The sequence below is a fragment of the Euprymna scolopes genome, chromosome 1 (assembly GCF_053919585.1).
Source record: "Euprymna scolopes isolate OS-2025 chromosome 1, ASM5391958v1, whole genome shotgun sequence".
NCBI lineage: Eukaryota > Metazoa > Mollusca > Cephalopoda > Sepiida > Sepiolidae > Euprymna > Euprymna scolopes.
The window spans coordinates 146973357-147001325 of NC_136482.1; the positions used below are offsets into that span (position 1 = coordinate 146973357).

Sequence of the window (27969 nt, forward strand, 5' to 3'; positions counted from 1 at the left end):
GATACGATGCGCCGAGTAGTTTCTGTCCAGATGTGGCAACAGTACTCTATTTTATTACGCGTATTTGAACATTTTTAAACTTATATTTACTTGTAAACCATTATTGTTCCTAATTTCCAATTCTGATGCAATTGCATCTGAGATTACATCATATTCTATTCTTGATACACTGTCAAAAACGAACGCATACATCTACAAGGCAATGACTGAATTCTTAGAAAATAAACTCCAATATGTAGTGGTTGGTTGGTTGTTTTTATTTTACGGCATATCAACCCTTTTTAGGTTATTTAATGCCGAATCCAGTGATTTTGAATGAAAAAGTTTTTAATAGAATATATATTTTTTTGTTGCTTTTTTTTTCAAGTCAGTTTCTATTTAACTTATAGTTGGGACCCTAACAGGTACTCCAGGTCAGAGTGGACCTGGAAGCAATGACAATTAAAGGGTGGCTCCACACTCCCCAAAGCCCGCAAGCTGGGGTCCAATATGTAGTGGAATAGGGAACATTTAATGTTATTAAAACTAAGCTCCTTTTCCTTTACACACACTTGGCTCAGGTTCGCTCTGCAGCTTGCGAAAATAACCAGAAAAGACCGGCTAGGCGTTCCTCAATTTTTAAAACGCTATGAAAAAAAAAAAAATTTAATCCTAAAACTCTAAACCATAAATCTTAAAACCTTAAACCCTAAACCCTAACCTGTGTGATTAAAATTAAATTTGTATTTCTTCTAGTTTATAAAAAAAAGTCGCTTGTTTAGATTCGTATTAGCTAAAGACCGACAGCGCGTTCGTTCCTAATATTGCGATCGGCCTTTTCCGGTTATGGACGTTAGCTTCCGGGCGAACCCAAGTAACTTCGTGGAAACCGAGGGCCGTGCAATGCGTAAGCATCAATTATCCTTTATAAGAAACATTATAAACCACTATTTGCCATGCCACGCAGCACCCTACCTGAGGATCAATCATTTAAACCCGTCAACCTAACAAGTACCATGAATTGGAGGAAATATATTGAAGGTATTGCCAATGTTGCTACAAAGAAGATGGGCTCTCTGCACTCTGTTAGAAAACCACTTACACCTGCCTTTATCCTATATTTCTACAGATACGCGCATGCATGAAGCACAGTTAATAGAATGTTATCCGCTGAACTTGCTGCACTGGTGCCCCTCGACATAAATACTTCCCGACAAACCGACAATCAGCTAAACCGCACCTCTTCAATATGGAGATCCCCAAGTGCTGGGAGGCTTTCCGCGTCAATATCTTCTTTTCTCGTGCCGATAGCCTTCAGCATTGCCTCCCTCCCCCCTGATTTCCTGACTGTACCGACATGCAGAAATTTAAATGTAATGTGAACAAAACTCTCGCTGCATGGCTCCCTTCTTATGATGCCACTGTGGGTATGGGTTCTAAATTTACAGTAACCACTTACATTTAAGTGGCTTCGGTTGGGATGAAAAAAAAATGTTTTTATGTTTCCTACAAAAAATGTTTTTAAATATTTCCATATAAATAATTACGAAATGCCTTCATTAAGTTTACGGCACTTTTATTGATAGAACACACATGAAACTCTAGTCGCCTTCAAAGTACTCTCCTCCGGTTGCAATGTACTAGTTGCACCGTTCCAGCAATTTCTGGAGGGACCCATGGATGTCCTCTTGTGTGAGCATGTCCATGGCCCTCGTCACAGCCAGTTTCATCTTTTCAATTGTCTCAGAACGATCAATTTACGTGTTTTTTTTTTTTTTTTTTTTTTTTTTTTTTTTTAATATGATATCTTCGTTTCGTGACGGGTACGTACATCAAACTTTTTCTGGGGTTTTCTTTTTTGTTTGTTTGTTTGTTTTGTTTATTTTGTTTTTAATTAGTTTGAATTCTGGATAAAAACCAAATACTTTTCTCGTAAATAAAAATGTCACAAAGGATTTTTCGTTTTCTTTCTTTTTTTTTTTTTTTTTAAGTAAATCAACGATATTTATTACTCTTATTATCTGAGACAATTTTTATTTTTGTACCTTTTCTCCACGTTAAAAAACGACCCTGGTGTCTAACTCTGCCCCGTGGGGAGGCATAGTAAATAGGTACTCTTATTATCTGTGTGAGATATGCATATGTGCGTAAGTGTGTGTGATTTTATATATATATATACATATACATATATATATATACATATACATATATATATACATATATATATACATATATATATATACATATATATATATATATATATATATATATATATACATACACACACACACACACACACGCATACACACAGCTAGAAAAAATAAACAAGATCCGGTTTGCAGGCAGTTGTCACTCCCTTTGTTCGCTGAGCAGGATTTGTGTAGTAATTGGTCAGCCCGGGACGTCCTATTCTCCCCTCCCTCACTGTTCTGTTCTAGTCAAGTAGGTGTGGGTCGTTTATATAAATTCAGTCTCTTTCCTCGAGTAGAGTCATTGTCAATACCGGATAGCCTAGTTTTCACTCGACAATAATAGAAATAATAATGAAGGTATGTGGAATTCGCTCCAATTTTAATATATTATTTATTTTTCTGAACAAACTCAAACGCATTGCTTTAAATATCTGCTACTGTTTTGAAATTATTTTTCATTGAACGGTCGTAGGATTTTTATTTATACGCGCGAGAAAATGAATTGTCTCCCTTAATTTTGCCTGACGAATAAACATTAACACACGTACACGTTGATGTAACAAAACTGCTACTAGTGCTACTAATATACGAAATAAACATTCCTTTTCGTTTAGATTGAATGTAGTTGTGAATAGACCCGGATTTGAAGCAAATTTGTATTTTTCTGGCCTAGTTTTATTAGTGTATTAATACACTGTGCATGATTTTAACTTTCGTTGAGGGCACGATGTTCATGCTTTTGAAAATCCTAACTTTTGAAAAATCGATTTTTTTTTTATTGGACTTTTATAACCAGTGTGTAAAGAATAGGTAAACATTCGACGAAACTTCCTGGTGTCCCGGATGTTTACCTCCCAACATAAACGCTTCTGGTCAACCGGACTAGCAGAAAAACTTCACCTCTTCCCTTCACTGTGGAGATCTCCAGATATAGGAGTATTTTTCTAGTTTTATAACTTTTCTCGGGCTGCCTTTTTATGCACATTGTTTCCCCAACTGTATCGACATGCAGAAATTAAATGTAATGTGAACAAACATCTTGCTGCCCAACTCCTTAGGTTACTCTCTTCCAAATTTTACCTCTATTAAGAGTAACACCTTGTGTATCAATGGCAATATATCTTGTTTGGATTTGAACAAACATCTTGATGCAAACCTCCCCTCTCATAAATCTTTCCCTTATGTTTCAATGGCAACATGCATACTTTTGAAGTGAAAACTTTTCACTATTTAACGATTAATTTCTTTTTAATTTGGTACGTGAAAAGGTTTACTTTATTAAATGCAAAAAAAAAAAAAAAAAAAAAAAAAATTGTGCATATGGCGAGTTTTATTTTCTCCAAATGCGTTGCTGAATCGTTGGGTTTAGAACTCACGAAGCATAAAAGGTTCGTATTACTTGTTCGTAAATTGATATGGTCTATTTATATCTCCCCCCCCCCCTCACTCCGCGGCGGGCGATATTAGTTCGGTAACGTTCGATAAACAAGTTACAACCGAAAGGAAATTGCGCGAACACACACAAGCATACAAAATACTTCTTTTTTTTTTTTCCACACAGAAATCACTTATCAAGGCCCGGAGGCCACTCGAGGATAAGAGTTAATTGGTATACAATAGTCAATGTGATTATAGCGTTTTTAACATAGGTAGTGGGATTTTTGTAAGTTGGATTACATAGAGGGACGGTTCATGAAGAACTTATTTACATTAGACTTGAAGACCATCATAGTTGTCACCTGGGAAGCAGACCAACGGAAGAGAGTTCCACGGCCGTGCAGTTCTAAGAAAGAAGCTCTGCTCATCGAATCTACGTTTAGGATTAGGACCAGATAAAGTGTGGGGAAACTAATGGTAGTGGTTCTGGCGAGAGGAGTGTTTTTCGTGAAAGTTTGGTGAGGGGGAGAACCATAGATTGAAGCTCAGACGAGCACCTGTCATTGAAATAATGATAAAGCAGAGACAGGCTCGCAACGGCTCTTCTGTGGGGAAATGTTACAGGGAAGAGAAAAAGGGCATCCCCCACTAAGCTACGAAGTCTATTTTGAACTCTGTCAAAGAAGGATAAGCTGCTTCTAGCAGCTCCTGCCCAGATGTGGCAACAGTACTCCATCATTATACGTACCTGGCTTTTATATAGGTAGAGAATTGCATCAGGGGTGAGATATCTACTGGAGCGGTAGAAGGATCCTATCATTTTCCCAGCGACCTTGGCAACGGATAAGGAAAAAAACACTTACTGATTTATTTTATATTGTTGCATTTCATTTATCTTAACTGCTTCATTAAAATGAAGCACTTGTACACCCTCGACGTAAATACCCCTGACAAAACCGACAAGCAGTTAAATCCCACCTCTTCACAGAGATCCCTAGATATAAGAGAGCCTTCTACTCCAGTAGTTTCTTCCCCAGAACCGCTAGACTTTGGAATTCCCTTCCTGGTTCCTGCTTCCCCAACTGTACTGACATGCAGAAGTTCAAATGTAACGTGAACCGGCATCTTGTTGCCCAACTCCCCATATAGTACCCCTGTAGCTTATGTCCCTGACAGTAGCCCCTACATCAAACTGGCAATGTGCCTTGTTCGGGGTGAGAATGTAATAAAAAATAAAAACGCTATCTCTTCCGAAACTAAACGTCGCAGAGCGGCGCTAGGAGCCTCAAATGATTGATTTTTTTTTTTTTTTTTTTTTTTTTTGGCCCGTTCTTTGAGCCTTTCGCTGGTAGAAATAGTTTTTATAGGATCAAAATTGAAAAGGTCGTTATACATTTTGTATATCTACGTTAGTTTATGTTTAATAAGTTTATAATCGTGTCACATTGGTAGTGTTATCAGCTTTGAATGCTACAGTTTTGCTTTCGGTTTCGATTCTAACTGATGACCTGATGACACCCAGATACGTTTCTTTTTATATACTTTTGAAATTACAATTATAATAATACATACGAAATCTGGACAAATTAAAATATCAAGTGTATTTTACGACCGAGCAAAGCCGGGCACCCTCTCCCGCTAGTGTTATATATATGTGTGTGTGTGAAGTGAAATTGTTTGTGTACATTTCCCTACAAAATAACTCTGTCAATTTTCGGTCTACAGACTGGAGATTTGACATAAGGGGTATTGAGATTTGGGAACATCTTTGCAATCGATTTTCGGCCAGAAATTTGGCTGTCAAGAGGTCAAAGTTGAACGAAACCCTAAAACTCTACCAAACTCCTCCAATAATTTTGGGTGTAAACAATTGAAATTTTGAATGTAGGTTACTTGGACATGGATCAAAATTTTTAATTTGATTTAAGTTAAAAAAAAATGTTAAGTGGTCAAAATTGTGGTCAAAGTTTTAAACAAATAACCTCTGCGGGCTCTACCAAATTACTCAGTTGATTTTTGGTCTAAACATTTTAAATTTTACATAAAGGGTATTCAGAGATAGGGCAAGCTTTTTAATCAGTTTGGGTCGGAAATTTGACCTATCAAGGGGTCAAAGTTCAAAGGATTTGACCTTTGCGGTCTCTAGCAAACTATTCAGCCAATTTTGGGTCTAAACGTTTGAACTTTTACATAACGGGTATTCAGACATGTGGCAAGCATTTTGATACGTTTTGGGGTGAAATTTTGGCTGCCAAAATGTCAAAGCTGAAATAGTTGCCCTTTGCAGACTCTACCGAACTCCTCCGCCAATTTTGGGTCTAAAGACTTGAAATTTTAGATGCAGGTAACTTGGACATGGGTCAAACTTTTTATTTGGATTTGAGACCAAAACAAATGTTAAGTGGTCAAAATTGAGGTCAAAGTTTTAAAATTAGACAATTTTTGGTCTAAACATTCGAAATTTTAATAAAGGATATTCACACATAGGGAAAGTTATGGGCAGTACATAAGGCCCGAGCAACGCCGGCCTGAACTGCTAGTGTGTGTGATATATATATATATATATATATATATATATATATATGCATTTTTTTTTATATAAGCAGTAATGTTGCTACAGTCATGAGCATGTTTCGGTCAGATAGTAACTAGAGACATCTTGAGGTGATACAGCTTATACGAAAGAAGTTTGCAATTAAAATATCACGAGGAATTAATATCAGGAGGTTCCGTTAAATGTTTGGAAAAATTGTATGTAAATAAGACCCTATAGTGGTGCGGGTTTGAGACTGTTGAGATATAGAAGTGAACGGCCTGGTCTACTTCGGTATTGGGCATTCTTGCATAAATCTCGTTAAACTGTATTGGTTACTTAACCTCTGGAAAACCATAACCTCAGATTACATATATATATATATATATATATATATATATATATATATATATATATATGGCTGTAGCTTTTTGGATGTTAACCCAATAATACATATTTCGCTGCTCACAAAAAAGTGCGCAATAACAAGTAGAGCAGTATAATAGTATAAAATGTTGGTGCTAATGCACTTTCTGATCCGCGCTATTTTTTTAAATCGTATTTCCAAGTTTAAAGTTTTATCTTTTTTATTCAATTGTAAGGTTAAAGTACAGTATAGGTACAAAACACCCTCCCCTCCCCATATTAAGAATGGCTTTTTAAATAACGTTATTTCAGCACGGATCAATAAGTGCACGAGTACTAAAATGTCTTATGCAACCATTATTGACTACATTAGTTTTACAACTGAAACATTTATGCAAATATGTAGCTAAAAATGTTTGTACAAAAGTTAAATATTGCTAGTTTTAATTCCTCTGCTAATTAGTAACAACTGTTTGTTTTTTTTTTTGTTTTTTTTGTTTGTTTGTTTTTTTTGTTTGTTTTTTTTCTTTTTTTTTTTCTTTTTTTTTTTTCTTTTTTTTTGTTTGTTTGTTTTTTTTTTATGAAATCAGTAAAAATGTAAAATCAGTATTTGTTTCGGGAATCTTGTTCTTATTTTACGTGTTAGCCTTTTGAGTATTGTAATAAATAGGGCTATGACAACAGCATATTCTTTCCATTGTTTTGACTCTCGAGTATATATCCGATATAGTTAGACAAAGTTAATCAACTGAGAACCACATCACTCTAGATAAAAGCATATAAGATATCAACGAATATACATTCGAGAGTCAAAACGATGAAACGAATATGCTATCAGCCCTAGTAATAACTTGTTGCGGAAATGTTACCTAGTCAATATCGTCCATCATATGTGGTGGTGGTGGGGGGGGGAGGTGTCTGTAAACATCAATTTTCATATGCATTAGTATGCCTTGCAGTCACAGATAAAAAAAAGAAAAATTTAACTCCGGTTCTAAATTTGTGTGATGCAGATTTGTTGTGTTGACAATTATTCTGTTGGAGTGAGAACAAACCGGTTTAATTTTTATCTACTTTTTTATGAATGCTATTTACAAAAGTTATGTCTGACAAGCGTTATTGTGTCTGACTGCGCATGAGTGCTGGCAAATAAGCCAGTGAGCCAAGTGTAAGTGCGATTCAAACAATTTACAATTAAAGGGACGGTCAGAATCTTTAAAGATATCTCGGTTAGAATATTTGAGTTGGTAGGTGAATGCTTGCATCCGATAGGGTGCTCTATCTCCATCTTGAACAAACTGATCAAAAAGAAGATAATAATAATAATCTGAGAAATAATTTAATAAAAAAAAGAGTAAAAATAAACCTACATACTGACAGGCCGCCACTCAAGATAAAAAGCCCCCCCTCCTCAACCAGGCGGAAAGAAATAATGGTGTAAACCTACTCGGGGCTAATGCAGAGAGTAATCCGCGCTATTTTTTAAATCGTATTTCCAAGTTTAATTAAAGTTTTGTTTTTTAATTCAAGTTTTTAGAACTGCACGCCTGTGGAACTCTCTTCCGTCTGCCTGCTTCCCACCGGACTACAACTTGGATGTCTTCAAGTCCAACGTTAACAAATTCCTAATGAACCGCCCCCTTAAGTAAACACTTCATCAAATCTCCACACTAACGTAATGTACTTGCAATAACCCTTATCCCTGAGTGGCTTCCGGGCCTTGATAAGTGGTGATCACTGTAAAAAAAAATTGTAAGGGTGAAGTATATAATAGGTACAAAACACCCTCCCCATGTTAAGAACGGCTTTTTGAATAATAACGTTGTTATTTACGTCCGGATCACTCTCTGCGCTAGTACCACCTACTCTCCTCTGCAAATAGCACGATACTAATGGCAGAGGCTAACCAGGGTTAGCCATCAGATTTTGATTTAAAAAAAAAAGTCGCTGGCCCCCTATCGCCCAATACTAGCAACCAAAAAACACATCAAATAATTAAAACCCAACCATGGTCAGTTGCAGAAAGGTCCTATTGTTTTGCTACCACTGTTGACAAGTAGGACAAAACTTCAAATGTGATCCTTACGCGAGAAGATTTTAAAAAATAAATAAAATAAAATAACCTTCCGGAAGACAAACTAGTTGGTTCACGCATGCGCAGAGAATGGTTGAACCAAATTAACTCTTGGGCTACAATGGTATTTTTTACACACATTGCCTACGATGGGTGTGAATTTTTTACATCACGTAAAATCAAGTCTAGAGTCTTTGAAAAATAATTTTTTTATCAAAAGACGATACATTCAAACATGGTTTCAAGCATGGATTTCATTCCTTGATTAATGCAGTTTGAACAAAGAATTCCATTATCCTTGAAGACGCCATTGTTGCAGTTGTTTGTAATAATAAATACTAGGTGTTAAGAAATGAACAACCAGCATAACCGATCTACTTAATTTTTTTTTAATTTAAATATTTCGGCACCGTTTTTATTTTTTTCGCGTTTTCATTTTAATAAATTATTTCAGTTAAATCAAAACACATAAAAGCAGCATGATTAATGTCCAAGATCAGTGCTCGGCAAAATCAAGCTATCTGAAGTGGATACGGTTGGTTATAGAACGGAACGGTCACGACTCGAAAAACGAAACGATATATTAATATAAAAAAAATGACTGTAGTTTAAACACTTCTTGCGTTATCACTAGGACTGTGACAACAGCATAATCTTTTCCTTGTTTTGCCTCGAGTATATATCCGTTAATATCTTAAATCTTTTTATGGCAATCTCCAAAAATACCGTTAGGGCTTACAACATGGCCGCCAGAAGAGTCACGTGATCCGGTTGATCCAAAACATGAATCGCCGTATTACGAAACCGGAAAACGCAAATTTAAAGCAAACTTTGACAAACAAGCATAAGTTTTAACTAAAAACAACCTAAGATTGTTTCTCAAAGTTTGCCTATTTTTATAACATTATATCAACAAAAAATTAAATACAAACAAATTGTGATTGTTTGTCAAAGTTTGCCTTCAAGGCTGCGTTTTCCATTTGCACGATTCATGTTTTGGATCAACCGGATCACGTGACTCTTCTGGCGGCCATGTTGTAAGCCCTAACGGTATTTTTGGAGATTACCCTTTTTATATAGACTGATGTGGTTCTCGGTTTATTAAGCGTGTCTAACTGTGTCTGATATATATCCGAGCGTTAAAAGAATAAAAAGAATATATTAGTTATTACGAAACGAAGAAAAAAAAACACTTGTATTATCAAATAATAAAACAAATATTTTCAGAAAAATTAGTTTTAACACTTTCACGACGAAACAAAAAAAAAAATTTAATCATAAATTATATATTATAAAGTCTTTAATATAAATATTTTATTTCGTCGTAAAACAAGTGTTAAAACTATTTTTTTTTTTTAATAATAATAAAGTTTTATTTGCTAAGTGTTTTTTTTTTTTGTTTTTTTTCCGTGATAATGCAAGAAGTATTAATACTAAGGTAATTTTTTAAAATAAATATATGGTTTCGTTTTTCGTGTTTTGACTCTGTTCCATATCCACTTCCGGCAGCTTGATTTTTTTTTTTTTTTTTTTTTTTTTTTTTCCAAGTACTTGATCTTGGACATTACCAATAAATGTTTACACTTTTCTTTTGGCCAGCGGTTAGCTCCATTGTCCATTTAAAACGGATTGAATAAAAAAAAAAAATAACCAATCACTGTAGGTCACGTGAACTAGCCTATATAAACTGAAACTCTGTAGTTGCTTTTACCGTCACGGGCATCGCTTAAAAGATCTCGGAAGGCTATTGCTAGCAGTTATTCCTGTTTTTCAGTTTTTGAAGTTTAACCTGGCTGTTTTTTTTTGTTTTTTTTTAACGAAAAGTTCATGCAAGGCAAACGAGATGAAAAGAGCCACAATCTTGCAAACTATTACTTGGACACTCTTCGTTAGATAAACTTCCGTGATGGCATGTATTTGCAAATCTCCAATTCCCCCCCCCCCAAGGTATTACTTAATGAATTTCAGTGTCCGTGACCAATGAAAACAAACGATTACATTGGATAAGTTTTAATACTAAGACAACTACTTGTCTGTCTCTGATTTAAATGTGATATTCGTTTTCAACATACCTGATGACTAAAAAAAGTCGGAAATTTAACGATGAATGTCGAGTTGCAGTTAAAATTTTTAAAATACCCTTTTATGTAATTAAAGTTACATATCCGAGACATTTTAGCACAGTTAACCAAAAATTGATATTTTTCTCTGTGAGATGCATTCTGAACATTTATATTTTTGGATGTTGAAGAGTATTCATTCTACGCATAGATTTATGACCTTATCAGTCGGGCATGGAATAAGTGATAAAATTTCCCTGGGGATTTAGAGAAGTCAAACGACTAAAGAGAAAAAAAAATCAAATATACAATAAATGATACTATAGCTAATAAGTTACTTTTGTGCGTACTTTTCTACTTAACTGGATAATTTTTTTGTGTTTTTATTTTATGTAAACTGTTTATTCGGCTCGAAAAACAGTATTTACCGATGTATTCGAAAAATGCAAATAGCGGCGGACTTTTGAATACGTAAGTTTGGGGAAAATGAGTTAAAACTAAAAAAAAACTATACAAAATACTGTTAGAAACCCACTCAATATGTTATAACATAACCTGCCATATTCGATGAATAACAGTATTTTGAATAGTTTTTAGTTTTAGCTCATTTTCTCAAACTTACGTATTCAACAGTCCGCCATTTGCATTTTTCAAATACATCGGTAAACACTTTTTTTCCTTCAAGCCGAATAATCATTTTACAATAAATAAAAACACTAAAAATTATCCAGTTAGGTAGAAAGGTAACTTATTTTGCCTTTGATAACATTTATTTATGTATTTATTTATTTTTTTTATTTATCTATTTTGACAACTTTTTCGAACCTGTGCATAGTAATACAAACCTTAAATCTGTTTTAAAAGTCTAGTTGCTGCAACCTAATTTCATTTTTATTTTTCGAAATGAGGAATTTCCCTAATATTTCAACTGTTTTCACCAGAGACGAATTGTCCCTTAGATTTCAATTTCTAAATCTTTGTGCCACATATTTCGCAACTATTCCGAGTGAACTGAAAATGGGTGTATAGTAGTTCTCTTAATGTTCAACATTACTTTTAGACAGGGTACGTGTATTTTTATAGTTTGTGTCTTAATCTGTACACTACAATTACGGCGATTTCTACTGTTTAATAGATGTCTTTATTCCCTGTCGATTATCTTCTGGCTTGGATGAGTTTGCTCGGTTGTATTTTTATATCACCTAAGGATTTAAAGCTTTTACTTTACAACGTTACAATATCTTGTATTAATATGGTTCCTGATATTCATTTGTATCTTAAATAAAAAAAAGATTAATACATGAATAGAATTCAACTAGTTGTAAAGTGTTGCTCTTGCTAAGCAGCATCTCCCTCCCCCCAACATCGCACATTAGAATCAGAATCAATGTACATAGTGTTATGTATTAGTTACCTATTTCTGCATTTCTCTCTCATATATATATATATATATATATATATATATATATACTGTATATTTCGGTGTATAAGACGACCCTTTTACGTCAGGTCATGTCATATGCTACTGGTACCATGTAACTCAGTACTACCTGCCTCATGGTCGGATCACCGGCGACTAAACTGGTTCCTCCACCAGACTTGTTTGGTGAGAAGGATGACTAGTCTCCCTGAAGGATTAAAAACAAGACCTTCCAAAGGGGGTGAATGAACCCTTTTTCGAGGTCAACAGCGAACTAGCACCGTGTATATTTGTATTTGTGTTGGAGTGAAGAGGGCTCCCGTAAGCCGTGGTGAAGGCAACCTTTCTAGAAACAAATCTGATTAAAAAAAAAAAAAACATAAAGCGGGTGACCAGTACTCGCATTAAGCTGGTCTGCAGTTTAACTTGTTGCTGGCTATCTTGCTCTTGCTTGTTGATGGATCTCAACATTTTGAACCGAGAGACTTGACTGTCGTACAAAGCTAAGACTCTGTAATATCATCTTTGTATAGATACTCCCTCAGGCATTTGTCTACAAAAATGGTCCTGTGGCGATAAGAAAGTTGTGATGCGTGGAGGTTTGAACTGCTGGAAGCATGTAATAATTGATCTCAATGGCCGTCTTCAATGTCATGCCTGCTTGAGCGTGTGAATTCGACGGTAGAACTAAGTCATTTTTGGGCAAGTGTCTGAGGGAGTGGCACTCGTCTGACAAGATGTTGCAATCATAAGACGACCCTTAAAGTTAAAAAAAATCATCTTTAAAAAGCAATATTTCATTAGACACCGGGCGTTGCAATCTCTAGCCTAGATTAAACAAACATGGTTTTATGATTTTAGCAGTCGTCTAAGTGTATCAGAAAGTGGTGATTAAAAATGATCAGAACTTTAATAATCAAGCTTACTATTTTTCGAAGCTTATAACTTCTTAAAAAATGTAATTAAAACCATATTTTTTTTCAATTAAAGGAGCAAAGACCAAAATTTAAAAAAATAACAGGTTTAATAGCAAATTATGCAATATTTGTTTTTTAAAGCGGTTTTCTTTAAAAAATATATAAAGAAAATCAACATTTTGACTTGCTTATAAATATATGTATATATATAAATGCCAAAAAATCACTTAAAAAAATACTATTAAATGGGTAGTTCCATCCTTAACTGTTAAGAATTTATCCATATTGATATTTTAAAATCCATGTATTTTTTTAAATAAAAGGATTTTTAAAGCAAGGGTCGTACAAAATCGCATTTTCGCAACGTGCTTTGTGCGAAGCTGTAAAGAGCTGCTGCTAAAATGAAATTTATGAAATACGAATTCGTCCAAGGGATATAAATGTCTTTTTTATTGCGTGTGTTAATCAAAATTAGTATTTTTCATCCTTTGTAGTTAAAAAGGAAACGCACATTCACTTATAAGTTTTTCCCCTAGAACAAAAAATCCGCTTCATTGATTTTTTTTTTTTTTTTTTTAATTCTTTTAATGAAATACACGAGGTTTTGATTGCTATATTTTAATACTTCTTTATCGACTACTTTTTTTTTTTAATCTAAAAAGAAAACCTCTAATGAAATAGAAATATTTGCCGTCCGCGTCTGGTATTTATTGACGATGTAAGCATAACATAAGCTTTCATTAAAAAAAAGATTAACGTGTTTAAAAAAAAAAAAAAAAAAAAAAAAAAATTTATTCGCACTTTTTTGAAACTATCATATCCTATTAACAAATAAGAAAATAAAAATAGTATTTCGTTCTTATATAGAAAAAAAAAAGAATTTTTCCAGGAGAATATTTTACATTACACCGACCAAGGGAGATAATAAAATTTCAGCAAATCATTTCTTAAACAAAAAATGCAGAATTATTGTCGTCTGGAGATATAGCTCAGTGGTAGAGCATTCGACTAAAGCTCGAATAATCCTCTGTTCAAGGCCGGGTGTACCCCATCATTTGTTTTTTTTTTTATTATAGAGTTCAATTTACAATAAAAGAGGTACCATTTAAAATCGCCGCAAGTAGTTTCTTCGTTTGCATATTTTGAAATTGAACATTAATCTGAAGTGACTTTTCCAAAACATTCATCGTCAAACCTAAATATCAGCTGGCGTGATATTGTAAACAAACAGGCGGAATTTGATGAACGCCATTATTATTATTATTATTATTATTATTATTATTATTATTATTATTATTATTCTCAATCTGCATTAATTAAAATATCATGCTTAAGCGTATTGTACGACCGGGCAACGCCAGGTGTCCAACGAGTATATATACTCGATATTTCGGCGTATAATGCGACCGTTAGATAAAACAAGGTACAAAATTGGAGAAAATTAATAAATTTATCATATATCGGTTGTATAAGACGACTGCTAGGTGTATCAGAAATTTGGAGGAAATTTTGACACCCCTAACAGAAAAGTGCGAATAAAATATAAAAAACTCGTAATTTCTCTTTTTAAAGTGGGTTGTTTATTTTCTGTGTGGAATATACTTCCAAAACAAACTATTAAATTTAAAAAAAAATAATGACCGCTTTTTTTTTTTTTTTTTTTTTTTTTTTCTCTCTCAACATACACATCCATACGCCGGGCTGAAATCCTAGTATATATATATATATATATATATATACTCCTATAAATTCGGGGGGGGGTGTATTGATATTCATAGCCTTTTTCTATTTTATTTTAAAAGAAAATACAATTTTTTCATATATGGGTCGTAGAATTGCATTCACTAGCAAAAGATCTAGCTAATTTGCATATTCTTTTAAACATTTATTTTAATTCCCTATTAGTTTTTTTTTTTTTTTTTTTTTGTTTTCTTATAGGATGATCATTAGTTAACTATTACGTGTAATTATATTTTCATGCAGATATTCTACATGATTTCTACTTGCGTAATATTTGCGTAAAAAGCTTATAGTAAACACACGTTTCCATATCTATTCATGTATACGTATATATTTTTGTTTCACAAATTTTGCCTACCAAACTCCTAGAGTTTTTGGTCTACAGGCATGAAACTTCATAAAGTATTTGAATCCATGCGAAAATTTATATTTGGGTTTTAGACCGGGAAAATCGGTGCAAAGTGTGATTTTTTTTTTTTTTTTTTTTTTTTTTTTTTTAATGAAATTTGCCAGGTGAAGATCGAACGCCGGCATTACGAATACATAACGTAGTAGCTATTGGTTCATAGATATTATTCCTTAATTGGAATTCATTTTTGAGATGAGCATTATATATATATTAATTTATTTTATTTGGGACTATTATTCTTATCTTTATTAGTTTGTTTTCTTTTTTTTTCTTTTTTTTTCTTTACGAAGGCCAGAGGAATAGTTAGCCGAAACGTCGTGAAAAACAACCAATTAAAAAAAAATGAAAACAACAAACTAATAAAGATGAGAATAATAGCCCGAAATAAAAACTATTGATTCATGTTTTAATTTTTAGCTGTTCAGTAACCGTGTCTCCATAGACCAGTCATTGACTGCAGAGGCAAAATTAAATCGTGAGCTGAACGTCTTGGTTTCGATTCTCGGTGATGGCGCACGAGTCTTTTAAATCATTACTATATATTGCGTCCAATATAATATAAATCTCACCTGTCTGTATGTGTGTGTGTATGTTTGTCTACCTAAAACCTTTCGACAGTGGACGGATTTTCACGACATCGGTATCGTTTTGAAGCTCGATTCTCCGGACAATAAATACCGAAAAATTGGCTAAAAACATTAATTCACCCTTAACTGGGCACTTTTCTACAGGGAGGGGTCGCTTTTTTCGCCGATATTTTCGAAAGCTATCCTCTTTTCGGTTGACTAGCCTTAATTTAAGCCTACACTACTTCCGGTTTGGCGATAGGCGCAACAGCAAAGACGTCACTCTGTTTCACATTCTTTTCCTCCTTCGCGGTACGGATTCGAGCCTGCCTGCCTACTACCTGTTTGTTTTTTTTGTTTTTTGTTTTTTTGCTTAACACACAAATCTAAACACCCGGGCAACGCCGGGCACTCAGGCTAATGTGTGTATGTGTATATATATATGTATATATATATATATATATATATATATATATATATGTATATATATATATATATGTATATATATATATATATATTATATAACATGGCTAACTTTATAAAGATAGAAAATTATTTTCTGTGTACAAATGATACTTGCGTTTCATGTGCTTTTATAAACTTCAGGTCTTTTATGTTTAAGTACTTTTTTTCTGCTTTAACCTCGAAATCATTTTATTTATTCTTTTGAAAGCAGAACACTTATGAGTTTTGCCAAGGCCGTTTCACCTTTTGTACAAAAGCAAGTTTTAAAAAATGTCTGGATTTACGTTTACTTTGTACACTCAGCTATAGCATTGCACTGATAGTCTGTATGCCTAGATACGCACTTCTAGATGCAAGACTTGATTACTAGGTCACTTGTGTTGATGTTTAACATAACGTGTTCAAAACTTGTAAATCGTGTCAACAGAAGATTATCCACATTCGTAATTTGAAAAAAAAATCTGTTTCGGCGGTATTTTTTTATATATTATCACTAGGGCTGTAACAACAATATTATTTTCATTCCTTTGACTCTATATATTCGACACAGTAAGACACTGTCAATCAACCGAGTACCATATCAGTCTATATAAAAACATAAGATATTAACGGATATATATATACTCAAGGGTCAAAACAATGAAAAGAATGCGCTGTTGTCACAGCCTTAATTATCACACCACACCAGTACACCTGCAAACGACTTGCTGTGTAGAATCGCAGTGTAATCGCCCACATTAAAGTGAAATTAATCGTAAACAACTTAATTTTACTCAAACTGTTTTAATAAAGTAAATAACTGTCAAAACGTTTCATAATATACATAAAGCGATAAAATACAAACGTCCTCGGGAACAAATAGTCGCCATCTTTATTGTCATATTTTCTATTTCTACTCATAATTAAAAAGTAGTTTGTCACTTGAACAAACAAAGTATCATATCGTTTTCTGGCATGTCGGGCATCAAATCTTCGAAAATCAATATTCAAAGGTCTTTGTTTTTTTTAATTTAAACAATTTGTTTAGGCGTCGCATGTGCCAATGGTTAATCTATTCACTGCCTTAGAACCAGTGTTAAGATTTGATGAGATTTCAGATCATAAATCTCCCCGTTTATTTTATAGATGCTTGCAATGTGTGTATTCTTTTTAGTAAAAAGTACGCCATAGAATTGCCTTGAGCATCCAAAAGTTTGTACAGACTACGAGTGTCACTTAAGACGAATGTTGTGATTTGTTAACAAATCGCTAATCATGTCACATTTTCTGCTCACCTACGATTGGTCGAGCAATACGAGCCTTTGTTTCCCCCCCCCAAAAAAAAATAGACCGTACATTTAAGTTTTGGTATGCAAGTTGAATTTTATTTACAACAAATAGCACTAATTACTATTTGTTAACAGGTTATGATATTTATCAGATATGTCATGTACACCTTGGTGAACTTTAAAAAAATTGCCATCATAAATTGAGTTTCTGAAAGCAATTTATTAATAACTGAGAACAACAAATTATTTTTTTTTTTCCGTGGGCAATTCAACCTTAAACCTAAGCTTACAAATTATATGCATAATTCAGTTTTAGTACGTTCTGTTTTTTTTTTTTTTTTTTTTTTTTTTTTTTTTTAACGAAGAAATCACCACTTATCAAGGCACAGGCCACTCGAGAATAAAGGGTAAAGTTCTTAGAAAGAAGCTTTATTCATAGAATCCAAGGTTTAGGTTTGAGCACAGATAAAGAGTGGGGAAAATTATTAATTATTGATAGTGTTTTCAGCTAGACGACTGTTTCTCGTGAATGTTTGACGAGGTGGTGGGCATAGATTGGAGTTCAGACAAGCACTTGCCTTGAAAATAACGATAAAATAGACAGGCCAGCACTCGGTCATCTTAAACATGAACCTACAGTATCATAAAATTACCATTTTTGTCATATTTTCTAATTTTGATTTAATAAACAAAAATCGATTCTTCTGATTGTCACTCAAATATAAAGAATATGACCTTTGGAATTTAATTATTTGTTTTGCAATATTCGTCGCCCCAAAATGTATTTACTACGACTTCATTTTAATTGCATAATTTATTTAACTAGATTTATATTGCCTCAATAAACTGCGTTTACTGTATATTTGTATTTTACAATGCCTCCCCACGGGACAGTTAGACACCAGGGTTGTTTTTGTAACGTGGAGAAAAGGAACAAAAATAATAAATTTTCTCGGTCGTGAAGGAGTTCTCCTTCATTGAGAGAGAACAAGAAATTGAAGTGCAGCATCTGAAGAACACATACTACACTTTGATCTTGACCAAAATTTGTATAATTGTAGTTGAAGCAAAATGACACTGACATCTCCCTCTTGCGAGGATGCACGTATAATATAGAGAAGATATATATCCGAGAAAAGGTGGTGACGTAAATAAAGAGGTAACTCTCTCATCAGTAAGGTAAGGGAAACAATTGAATACAACAGAATCCTTAATAAAAACAATAACAGATCTTATATATGTCCTTCACACTGCTTCGTTGTATTACAGCTCGTCAGTGTGGTAAGACAAACACCCATTCTAAACCCGGATCCAACCAATAACCATCGAGTTGATAGTCAGTAGATCTATCCACCAGATCCCTGGGACAGGCGTCGTCGGTAATGATATCTATTGGTACAAACATTGACTGCTACCCTCGTAGTATTCCATTTGTTTATTTACAAAGCGCTTTGCATCACGCTAAAGCAGTAGCAGGTGCTATTAATTACAAAGAGTGGTCGACCCGAGAAAAGGAGGGGAGGCTTATATCCCTGTTTCTTGTGACGTGTTTCAATATTCTTTTATTTTATTCGAAATTGTATAAACTTACATATTTGAAGATATTTTTTTCTTGAATAACTAAAATAAACTTTTTTTTTTTTGCATATATTATCATTTATAATACAATCATTTTCAGAAAAAAAAGCCCCAGGTCGTTCTTGAAAGCCCTACATCCAAACAACGCATCAACGTGGATGTGCCTCAGGGTCGATGCTATGAGGTGCCTTCAATAAGTTTCCAGACTTTTTGCACAGGCATTTAAAATTAGCTTTGCCGAGTAGTACATGTTATTAGATGACTGACCAATTTTTTATGATTTTAGATTCAAATGAACAGTTACAACAGGGATTGGAATACGTCCTACTAAAGTCTGATTGTCATAGCTAGTGAATTTCAAAAATACAATCTGGACGAGAGGACACTTTAGAAGAACGATATGCAATAAAATTCTGTTTTAAACTTGGAAAAATTGCCAAAGAAACCTATGGACTTCTTCAAACTGCTTTTGGACCATCTTGCATGAATCTGTTTTGGAGTAGCGTAAGAGATTCAAGGAAAGTAGGAAGTTTGAGAGGGAGTGCTGAGAGGCATAGAAGTAAGGAAGTCAGAACACAAGTGTTGATTGGCCAAATAAAGAGTATGGATAAGGACCGTCGTGTGTCTATAGACAATAAGTGCAGTTTGCTGTCAGTGTGGGAACTGTACACACAATTATTCGCGAAGAATTGAAGATGTGGAACATTTGCATGAAGTTTGTCCCAAGGGTCCCCCATCCTTGTCACAAACTATTTGACTGAGGTGGGCATCAAGACAGTTCCTCATCCTCCCTATATAATGCAAACCTTGCTCCTTTTGGTTATTTTCTAAGCTCAAGGAAAACCATAGAGGCTATCGTTATGAGACAATTGAGATGAAAAAGGCTGTGACGAGTCATTGACATGTTCATATAAGAGGACGTCTATGGGGCCTTCTAGAAGTTGTTGGAACGGTGCATTGCAGCCGGAGAAGATTACTTCAAAGGAGACTAAAGTTTCATGTGTGTACTATCAATGAAAGTGCCCATGCAAAAAAAGTCTGGAAATTTATTAAACACACCACCTATATTAATTCTGATTTTCATAAATGACCTCCCTGATGCAATTGTGTCTGTGTAGAATGTATTTGCAGATAACGTTAAACTCTATGCCTGACAAACAGGCAAATCGACACCAGCAAGGCGATGAGTAAATCTATCTATACTCCTATGAATTCGTTTTTCTTTTGTGTGTATTGATAATCATATTAAAAAAAACCTTTTCCTATTAGTATCTATTTGCTTTCCCACCGAAGCAAAATGTGACACGAGGTCGTTTTTAAAATGGGGTTAAACTAGCTCCCCGAAAAAAGGGAAAAGGGGCACTCTGGTAGTGTCCAAAAATAGTAATTGTCCCAGTATAGAGGGTTTCCCTTCCATTGACTGGGACAAATTACCTCAAGTGCAGGATCTGCAAAACAGGGTATTTATTTGCTCCCCCACCAAGCAAATTAGGCACAAGGCCGATTTTTTATGTGAGGAGTGAAGGGGACCAACTCCCCGGGGAGTAGGGGAGCTGGATACTGACAATTGGTATGAAGGGTTTCCCCTATATTGACCAAGGTCTTATATGTGGGGTTTCCCCCACATGTGGTCTTTGCTTGCAGTATCTACACTTTGATCCCGGCCCGAAGGCCAAGAACAGAAAAAAGGCAAGCCTCTTTGTATTTTCTTTTTAAGTAAATAGAAATTTTCTTATATATGGGTCGTGAAATTACATTCACTAGCAAAAGGTCTAGCTAATTTGCATATTCTTTTAAACATTCGTTGTAATTAATTCCCTATTGTTTTTTTTTTTTTCGGTTTTCTAATGCGATAATCATCCTTAGTTAACTATTAGGCGTAATTATATTCATGCAGATATTCTACATGATTTATACTTGCATAATATTTGCATAAAAAGTTTATTAGTAAACACAAAATTGTTTCCATATATGTTTATGTATACGTATATATTTTTGTTTCACAAATTTTGCCTACCAAACTCCTAGAGTTTTTGGTTTACAGACATGAAACTTCATATATAAGGTATTTGAATCCATGCGAAACTTTATATTTGGGTTTAAGCCCGGAAAAATCGGTGCAAAAGTGTGAAAAATAAATTTTAAAAAATGTAATTTGCCAGGTGGAGGTTGAACGCCGGAATTACGAATGCATAACGTAGTAGCTATTGTTTCATGTTTTAATTTGTAGCCTTGCAGTAAACAGGTTTTCATAGCCCAGTCATTGACGCAGAGGCAAAATAAATCGTGAGCTGAACGTTTTGGTTTCGATTCTCGATGGTGGCGCATGAATCTTTTTTTTATGCTTTTTAAATGACTATATATTGCATCATATATATATATATATATATATATATATATATATATGTGTGTGACTGTCTCTGTCTTTTCTCTATGGTAGCTAAGGAAGACTATTATACAGAAAGGCATTGCTTTACATATTCACACTTTTTAATATATACATATGAGCATAAGCTTATGAACAGTACATAGGGCCCGAACAAAGCAGGGCGGAACTGCTAGTATGTAATAAATTCAAACTAATCGAATTTCAACGTTATTTACAAATCTTTTAGTATGACATCCTTATACATGTTCCTTAATATTTATTGATGTTATAAAAGATATTAAGTCTAAGATCTGATTCTGATGAATTTCGATTTTGAAAATTATATATGAAATGTTCGAATGCAAAACAGAATGACCGCCATTTTTTAGTATTACGAAACTATCACTACAAAGTGTTGCATTTTATCACTCTTTTTACATCTTAGTAATCATAAACGTGGAAAAAAAAGGAACAAAAATAATAAATTTTCTCGGTCGTGAAGGATTTCTCTTTCATTGAGAGAGAACAAGAAATTGAAGTGCAGCATCTGAAGAACACATACTACACTTTGATCTTGACCAAAATTTGTATAATTGTAGTTGAAGCAAAATGACACTGACATCTCCCTCTTGCGAGGATGCACGTATAATATAGAGAAGATATATATCCGAGAAAAGTTGGTGACGTAAATAAAGAGGTAACTCTCTCATCAGTAAGGTAAGGGAAACAATTGAATACAACAGAATCGCTAATAAAAACAATAACGGATCTTATATATGTCCTTCACACTGCTTCGCTGTATTACAGCTCGTCAGTGTGGTAAGACCAACACCCATTCTAAACCCGGATCCAACCAATAACCATCGAGTTGATAGTCAGTAGATCTATCCATCAGATCCCTGGGACAGGCGTCGTCGGTAATGATATCTATTTGTACAAACATTGACTGCTACCCTCGTAGTATTCCATTTGTTTATTTACACAGCGCTTTGCATCACGCTAAAGCAGTAGCAGGTGCTATTAATTACCAAGAGTGGTCGACCCGAGAAAAGGAGAGAAGGCTTATATCCCTATTTCTTGTGACGTGTTTCAATATTCTTTTATTTTGTTCGAAATTGTATAAACGTACATACTTGAAGATATTTTTTCTTGAATAACTAAAATAAACTTTTTTTTTTTGCATATATTATCATTTATAATACAATCTTTTTCAGAAAAAAAAGCCCCAGGTCGTTCTTGAAAGCCCTACATCCAAACAACGCATCAACGCGGATGTGCCTCAGGGTCGATGCTATGAGGTGCCTTCAATAAGTTTCCAGACTTTTTGCACAGGCATTTAAAATTAGCCTTGCCGAGTAGTACATGTTATTAGATGACTGACCAATTTTTTATGATTTTAGATTCAAATGAACAGTTACAACAGGAATTGGAATACGTCCTACTAAAGTCTGATTGTCGTAGCTAGTGAATTTCAAAAATACAATCTGGACGAGAGGACACTTTAGAAGAATGATATGCAATAAAATTCTGTTTTAAACTTGGAAAAATTGCCAAAGAAACCTATGAACTTCTTCAAACTGCTTTTGGACCATCTTGCATGAATCTGTTTTGGAGTAGCGTAAGAGATTCAAGGGAAGTAGGAAGTCTGAGAGGGAGTGCTGAGAGGCATAGAAGTAAGGAAGTCAGAACACAAGTGTTGATTGGCCAAATAAAGAGTATGGATAAGGACCGTCGTGTGTCTATAGACAATAAGTGCAGTTTGATGTCAGTGTGGGAACTGTACACACAATTATTCGCGAAGAATTGAAGATGTGGAACATTTGCATGAAGTTTGTCCCAAGGGTCCCCCATCCTTGTCACAAACTATTTGACTGAGGTGGGCATCAAGACAGTTCCTCATCCTCCCTATATAATGCAAACCTTGCTCCTTTTGGTTATTTTCTAAGCTCAAGGAAAACCATAGAGTCTATCGTTATGAGACAATTGAGATGAAAAAGGCTGTGATGAGTCATTGACATGTTCATATAAGAGGACTTCTATGTGGCCTTCTAGAAGTTGTTGGAACGGTGCATTGCAGCCGGAGAAGATTACTTCAAAGAAGACTAAAGTTTCATGTGTGTACTATCAATGAAAGTGCCCATGCAAAAAAAGTCTGGAAATTTATTAAACACACCACCTATATTAATTCTGATTTTCATAAATGACCTCCCTGATGCAATTGTGTCTGTGTAGAATGTATTTGCAGATAACGTTAAACTCTATGCCTGACAAACAGGCAAATCGACACCAGCAAGGCAATGAGTAAATCTATCTATACTCCTATGAATTCGTTTTTCTTTTGTGTGTATTGATAATCATATTAAAAAAAACCTTTTCCTATTAGTATCTATTTGCTTTCCCACCGAAGCAAAATGTGACACGAGGTCGTTTTTAAAATGGGGTTAAACTAGCTCCCCGAAAAAAGGGAAAAGGGGCACTCTGGTAGTGTCCAAAAATAGTAATTGTCCCAGTATAGAGGGTTTCCCTTCCATTGACTGGGACAAATTACCTCAAGTGCAGGATCTGCAAAACAGGGTATTTTTTGCTCCCCCACCAAGCAAATTAGGCACAATGCCGATTTTTTATGTGAGGAGTGAAGGGGACCAACTCCCCGGGGAGTAGGGGAGCTGGATACTGACAATTGGTATAAAGGGTTTCCCCTATATTGACCAAGTCTTATATGTGGGGTTTCCCTGCAGTATCTACACTTTGATCCCGGCCTGAAGGCCAAGAACAACAGAAAAAAGGCAAGCCTCTTTTTTTTTTTTTACAGTGATCACCACTTATCAAGGCCCGGAAGCCACTCAGGGATAAGGGTTATTGCAAGTATATTAAGTTAGTGAGGAGATTTGCTGAAGTGTTTACTTAAGGGGGCGGTTCATTAGGAATTTGTTAACATTGGGCTTGAAGACATCCAAATTGTAGTCCGGAGGGAAGCAGGCAGACGGAACAGAGTTCCACAGGCGTGCAGTTCTAAGAAAGAAGCTTTGTTCATGGAATCCGCGTTTTGATTTAGGCACAGATATAGAGTGGGGGAAATTTTTCACAGTGGATTCAGCTAGACTGGTGTTTCTCGTGAAAGATTGGCGAGGGGGGACCAGAGATTGGAGTTCAGACGAGCATCTGCCATGGAAATAACGATAAAATAAGGACAGGCTCGCAACGTCTCTTCACTAAGCCACGAAGTCTATTTTGTACTCTGTCAAGGCAGGATAGGCTGTTTTTAGCAGCTCCTGCCCAGATATGGCAACAGTATTCCATCCTTGGACGTACTTGGCTTTTATATAGATAGAGAATTGCATCAGTAGTGAGATATCTTCTGGAGCGGTAGAAGGATCCCACCATCTTTCCAGCGACCTTGGCAACAGACTTGATGTACGTGTTTTGTATTTTCTTTTTAAGTAAATAGAAATTTTCTTATATGGGTCGTGAAATTGCATTCACTAGCAAAAGATCTAGCTAATTTGCATATTCTTTTAAACATTCGTTGTAATTAATTCCCTATTGTTTTTTTTCGGTTTTCTAATGCGATAATCATCCTTAGTTAACTATTAGGTGTAATTATATTCATGCAGATATTCTACATGATTTATACTTGCATAATATTTGCATAAAAAGTTTATAGTAAACACAAAATTGTTTCCATATATATTTATGTATACGTATATATTTTTGTTTCACAAATTTTGCCTACCAAACTCCTAGAGTTTTTGGTTTACAGACATGAAACTTCATATATAAGGTATTTGAATCCATGCGAAACTTTATATTTAGGTTTAAGCCCGGAAAAATCGGTGCAAAAGTGTGAAAAATAAATAAAATGTAATTTGCCAGGTGGAGGTTGAACGCCGGCATTACGAATGCATAACGTAGTAGCTATTGTTTCATGTTTTAATTTTTAGCCTTGCAGTAAACATGTTTTCATAGCCCAGTCATTGACGCAGAGGCAAAATAAATCGTGAGCTGAACGTTTTGGTTTCGATTCTAGGTGGTGGCGCATGAATCATTTTTTTATGCTTTTTAAATTACTATATATTGCATCCTATATATATATATATATATATATATATATATGTGTGTGTGTGTGACTGTCTCTGTCTTTTCTCTATGGTAGCTAAGGAAGACTATTATACAGAAAGGCATTGCTTTATATATTCACACTTCTTAATATATACATATGAGCATAAGCTTATGAACAGTACATAGGGCCCGAACAAAGCAGGGCGGAACTGCTAGTATGTAATAAATTCAAACTAATCGAATTTCAACGTTATTTACAAATCTTTTAGTATGACATCCTTATACGTTCCTTAATATTTATTAATGTTATAAAAGATATTAAGTCTAAGATCTGATTCTGATAAATTTCGATTTTGAAAATTATATATGAAATGTTCGAATGCAAAACAGAATGACCGCCATTTTTAAGTATTACGAAACTATCACTACAAAGTGTTGCATTTCATCACTCTACCATATCATAAAATCATCTTTTTACATCTTAGTAATCATAAACCTCTTGGTCGTCGAACGTCATTGCTTGCTTGGATTTTGTAATAAATAAATTTATCAATATTTAAGTTTTCGGTTCAGTTTCGGTTTCGATTCTAGCTGATAGCACTAAGTCAATTTTTTTTTTTTTACTACATATTAGGTACAATATAAGACAATAATCGATAGAGAATTGACACTATAATAATATATGAAAACTGCATAACTTAAAATGTTATATTTAATCGCATTTAACGATTGGGCAAGACTGGGCGCCTCTGCTAATGTGATAAAAGCGCCATTTTTTTCATGCTTTCTATTAAAATAAGGTTTTAGTCAAAGTGTACTGTTAATATATTCGTCTTTTTAGTGTTTGTCTCAATTTAAACACATTGGATTTATCGTGTTTTGTATTCGAATTTTCATATATAAATGTCACTTCATGAAATTAAGTCTTGACATTTCTTTCCTTTTTATTTTGTAGATTTCTCTGGGCGTCCTTGTCCTCTGTGCGGCAAGCGTGTGTATTTATGGTACCAACCTTCGAATGGTGCAACTCCATGAAAAAGGCCAGCATACTCGAAGTGCACTGATTGACATGGACTCGTTTAAAAATGACGCTAGAATTGGAACAAAACTAACGAAATCTGATCTCGTGTGCCCTAAACGGCCACCTACATCACCAGATGCTCCAATCCGTGAGCGAGCACTTTGTCCATGGCAGATAAACACAACTTACGATGAAACCCGCAGGCCTCACTTCGTCGAAGAAGCTGTTTGCCTTTGCAAAAGATGCTTCAACCAGGGCACGTGTTATCCCATTTTCGCGCCTATTAATGTCTATAAGATATTGTCAGCGGATCATTGGGAAGTCCAAACGTTAAGTCGCGCTGTAGCATGCGAATGTCGTCAAAATCTATTATAATCTCCATTTATATCAACATGTGTTTGTCCCATTAAACATTTTACGCATTCTTTTATAAAACTCGTGTTCTTAACCTTCCGGCTTGTATTTTACTCTTGTGGCGAAGGAGAAGCCAACACATTTTATTATCGCTGGTTTCAAATTACACTTGCATTTCTTAACTGTAATGTTTACAAGTGTACAGTCCATGGTAACGAAACCTTTATCTTAAAATAATTTCTAAAGTCATAGTTCCTGCAATGTTGCACCCCCCTCCCTGTGCTTGTTCACGAGTACTTCTACAGAATGTACTTCGAATGTGCATGTCCTAAACGAAAGCACTCTCGAAACATTCGATTTGCAGCAAATTCCCACCCCTATTCACTCTAGAGGCCCGTAGGTACCGGAAGATTTTCAATTTCGATAGCTTCCTTCCATAGACCGCCTGCGTTTGATATTCTCTTCCTTTCCATTGTTTCCCCTAACACAAAAAAATTTAAATGTAATGTGAACAAAAATCTTGCTTTCCGACTCTCCATCCAGGTTGTCTCCTTAGAAATCTGTCCGCTATCACATTTCCCAATTGCGCTTAAAGTGGAAATAGTCTTGTTTGGTTTGAATCAAGGAAAAGAGAAAAAGAAACAGAACTTTTGGAAATGTACGGACCAACAGGTGGAACAATAGTCTAACAGCAAAACTTGATTCGCACTTTGAAGCCATTCGTTCTAAAATGTGTCAATACAGAAACTATTCTTATATCCTTTCTCCCCAGATAAAAAAAAATGTCGAATTTAATAATAAAAAAAAAAAATAAGACACGAATACCTTTTAAAAAGAATCAAACACTGTATACCGTTACATAAAAAATAAGGAAGAAATGTAATAGAAACACCGGAATGAAAATCTATCTCCGTGAGTAACAGTGACCTTTTCGAATTAATAGGTTAAGGTTAAAATTTCATCTTATTTTTTTTACAACCAAACCTGTTAAGATCAGTGAATGAAAACTATCACATATTGTCTTAGATTGTTTGTGTCCAACTTTCATCATTCGGTTCTACACTCCCAATTGTAAACAGCCTTCTTATATATATATATATATATATATATATATATACTGGCAATCTTTGAAAAAAAAAAAAAAAAACTACCGTGTGTGTGAAAATAAAGCAAAAGAAATTATATTTTTAAATAATGTTTCCTTGTTTATCCTTTTTTTTTTT

At 34.5% G+C, this 27969-nt stretch overlaps 1 protein-coding gene across 1 annotated transcript; it reads left to right on the forward strand.

Annotated features, from left to right (window-relative positions):
• The first annotated feature begins 2327 nt into the window (after positions 1-2327).
• LOC145276453 (uncharacterized) lies at positions 2328-27943 on the forward strand. The gene is made up of 2 exons (XM_080127742.1): positions 2328-2528; positions 26327-27943. Exons 1-2 carry the CDS (start codon positions 2523-2525, stop codon positions 26765-26767), a joined length of 447 nt encoding a protein of 148 aa, XP_079983868.1. The 5' UTR covers positions 2328-2522; the 3' UTR covers positions 26768-27943.
• The last annotated feature ends 26 nt before the right edge of the window (positions 27944-27969 follow it).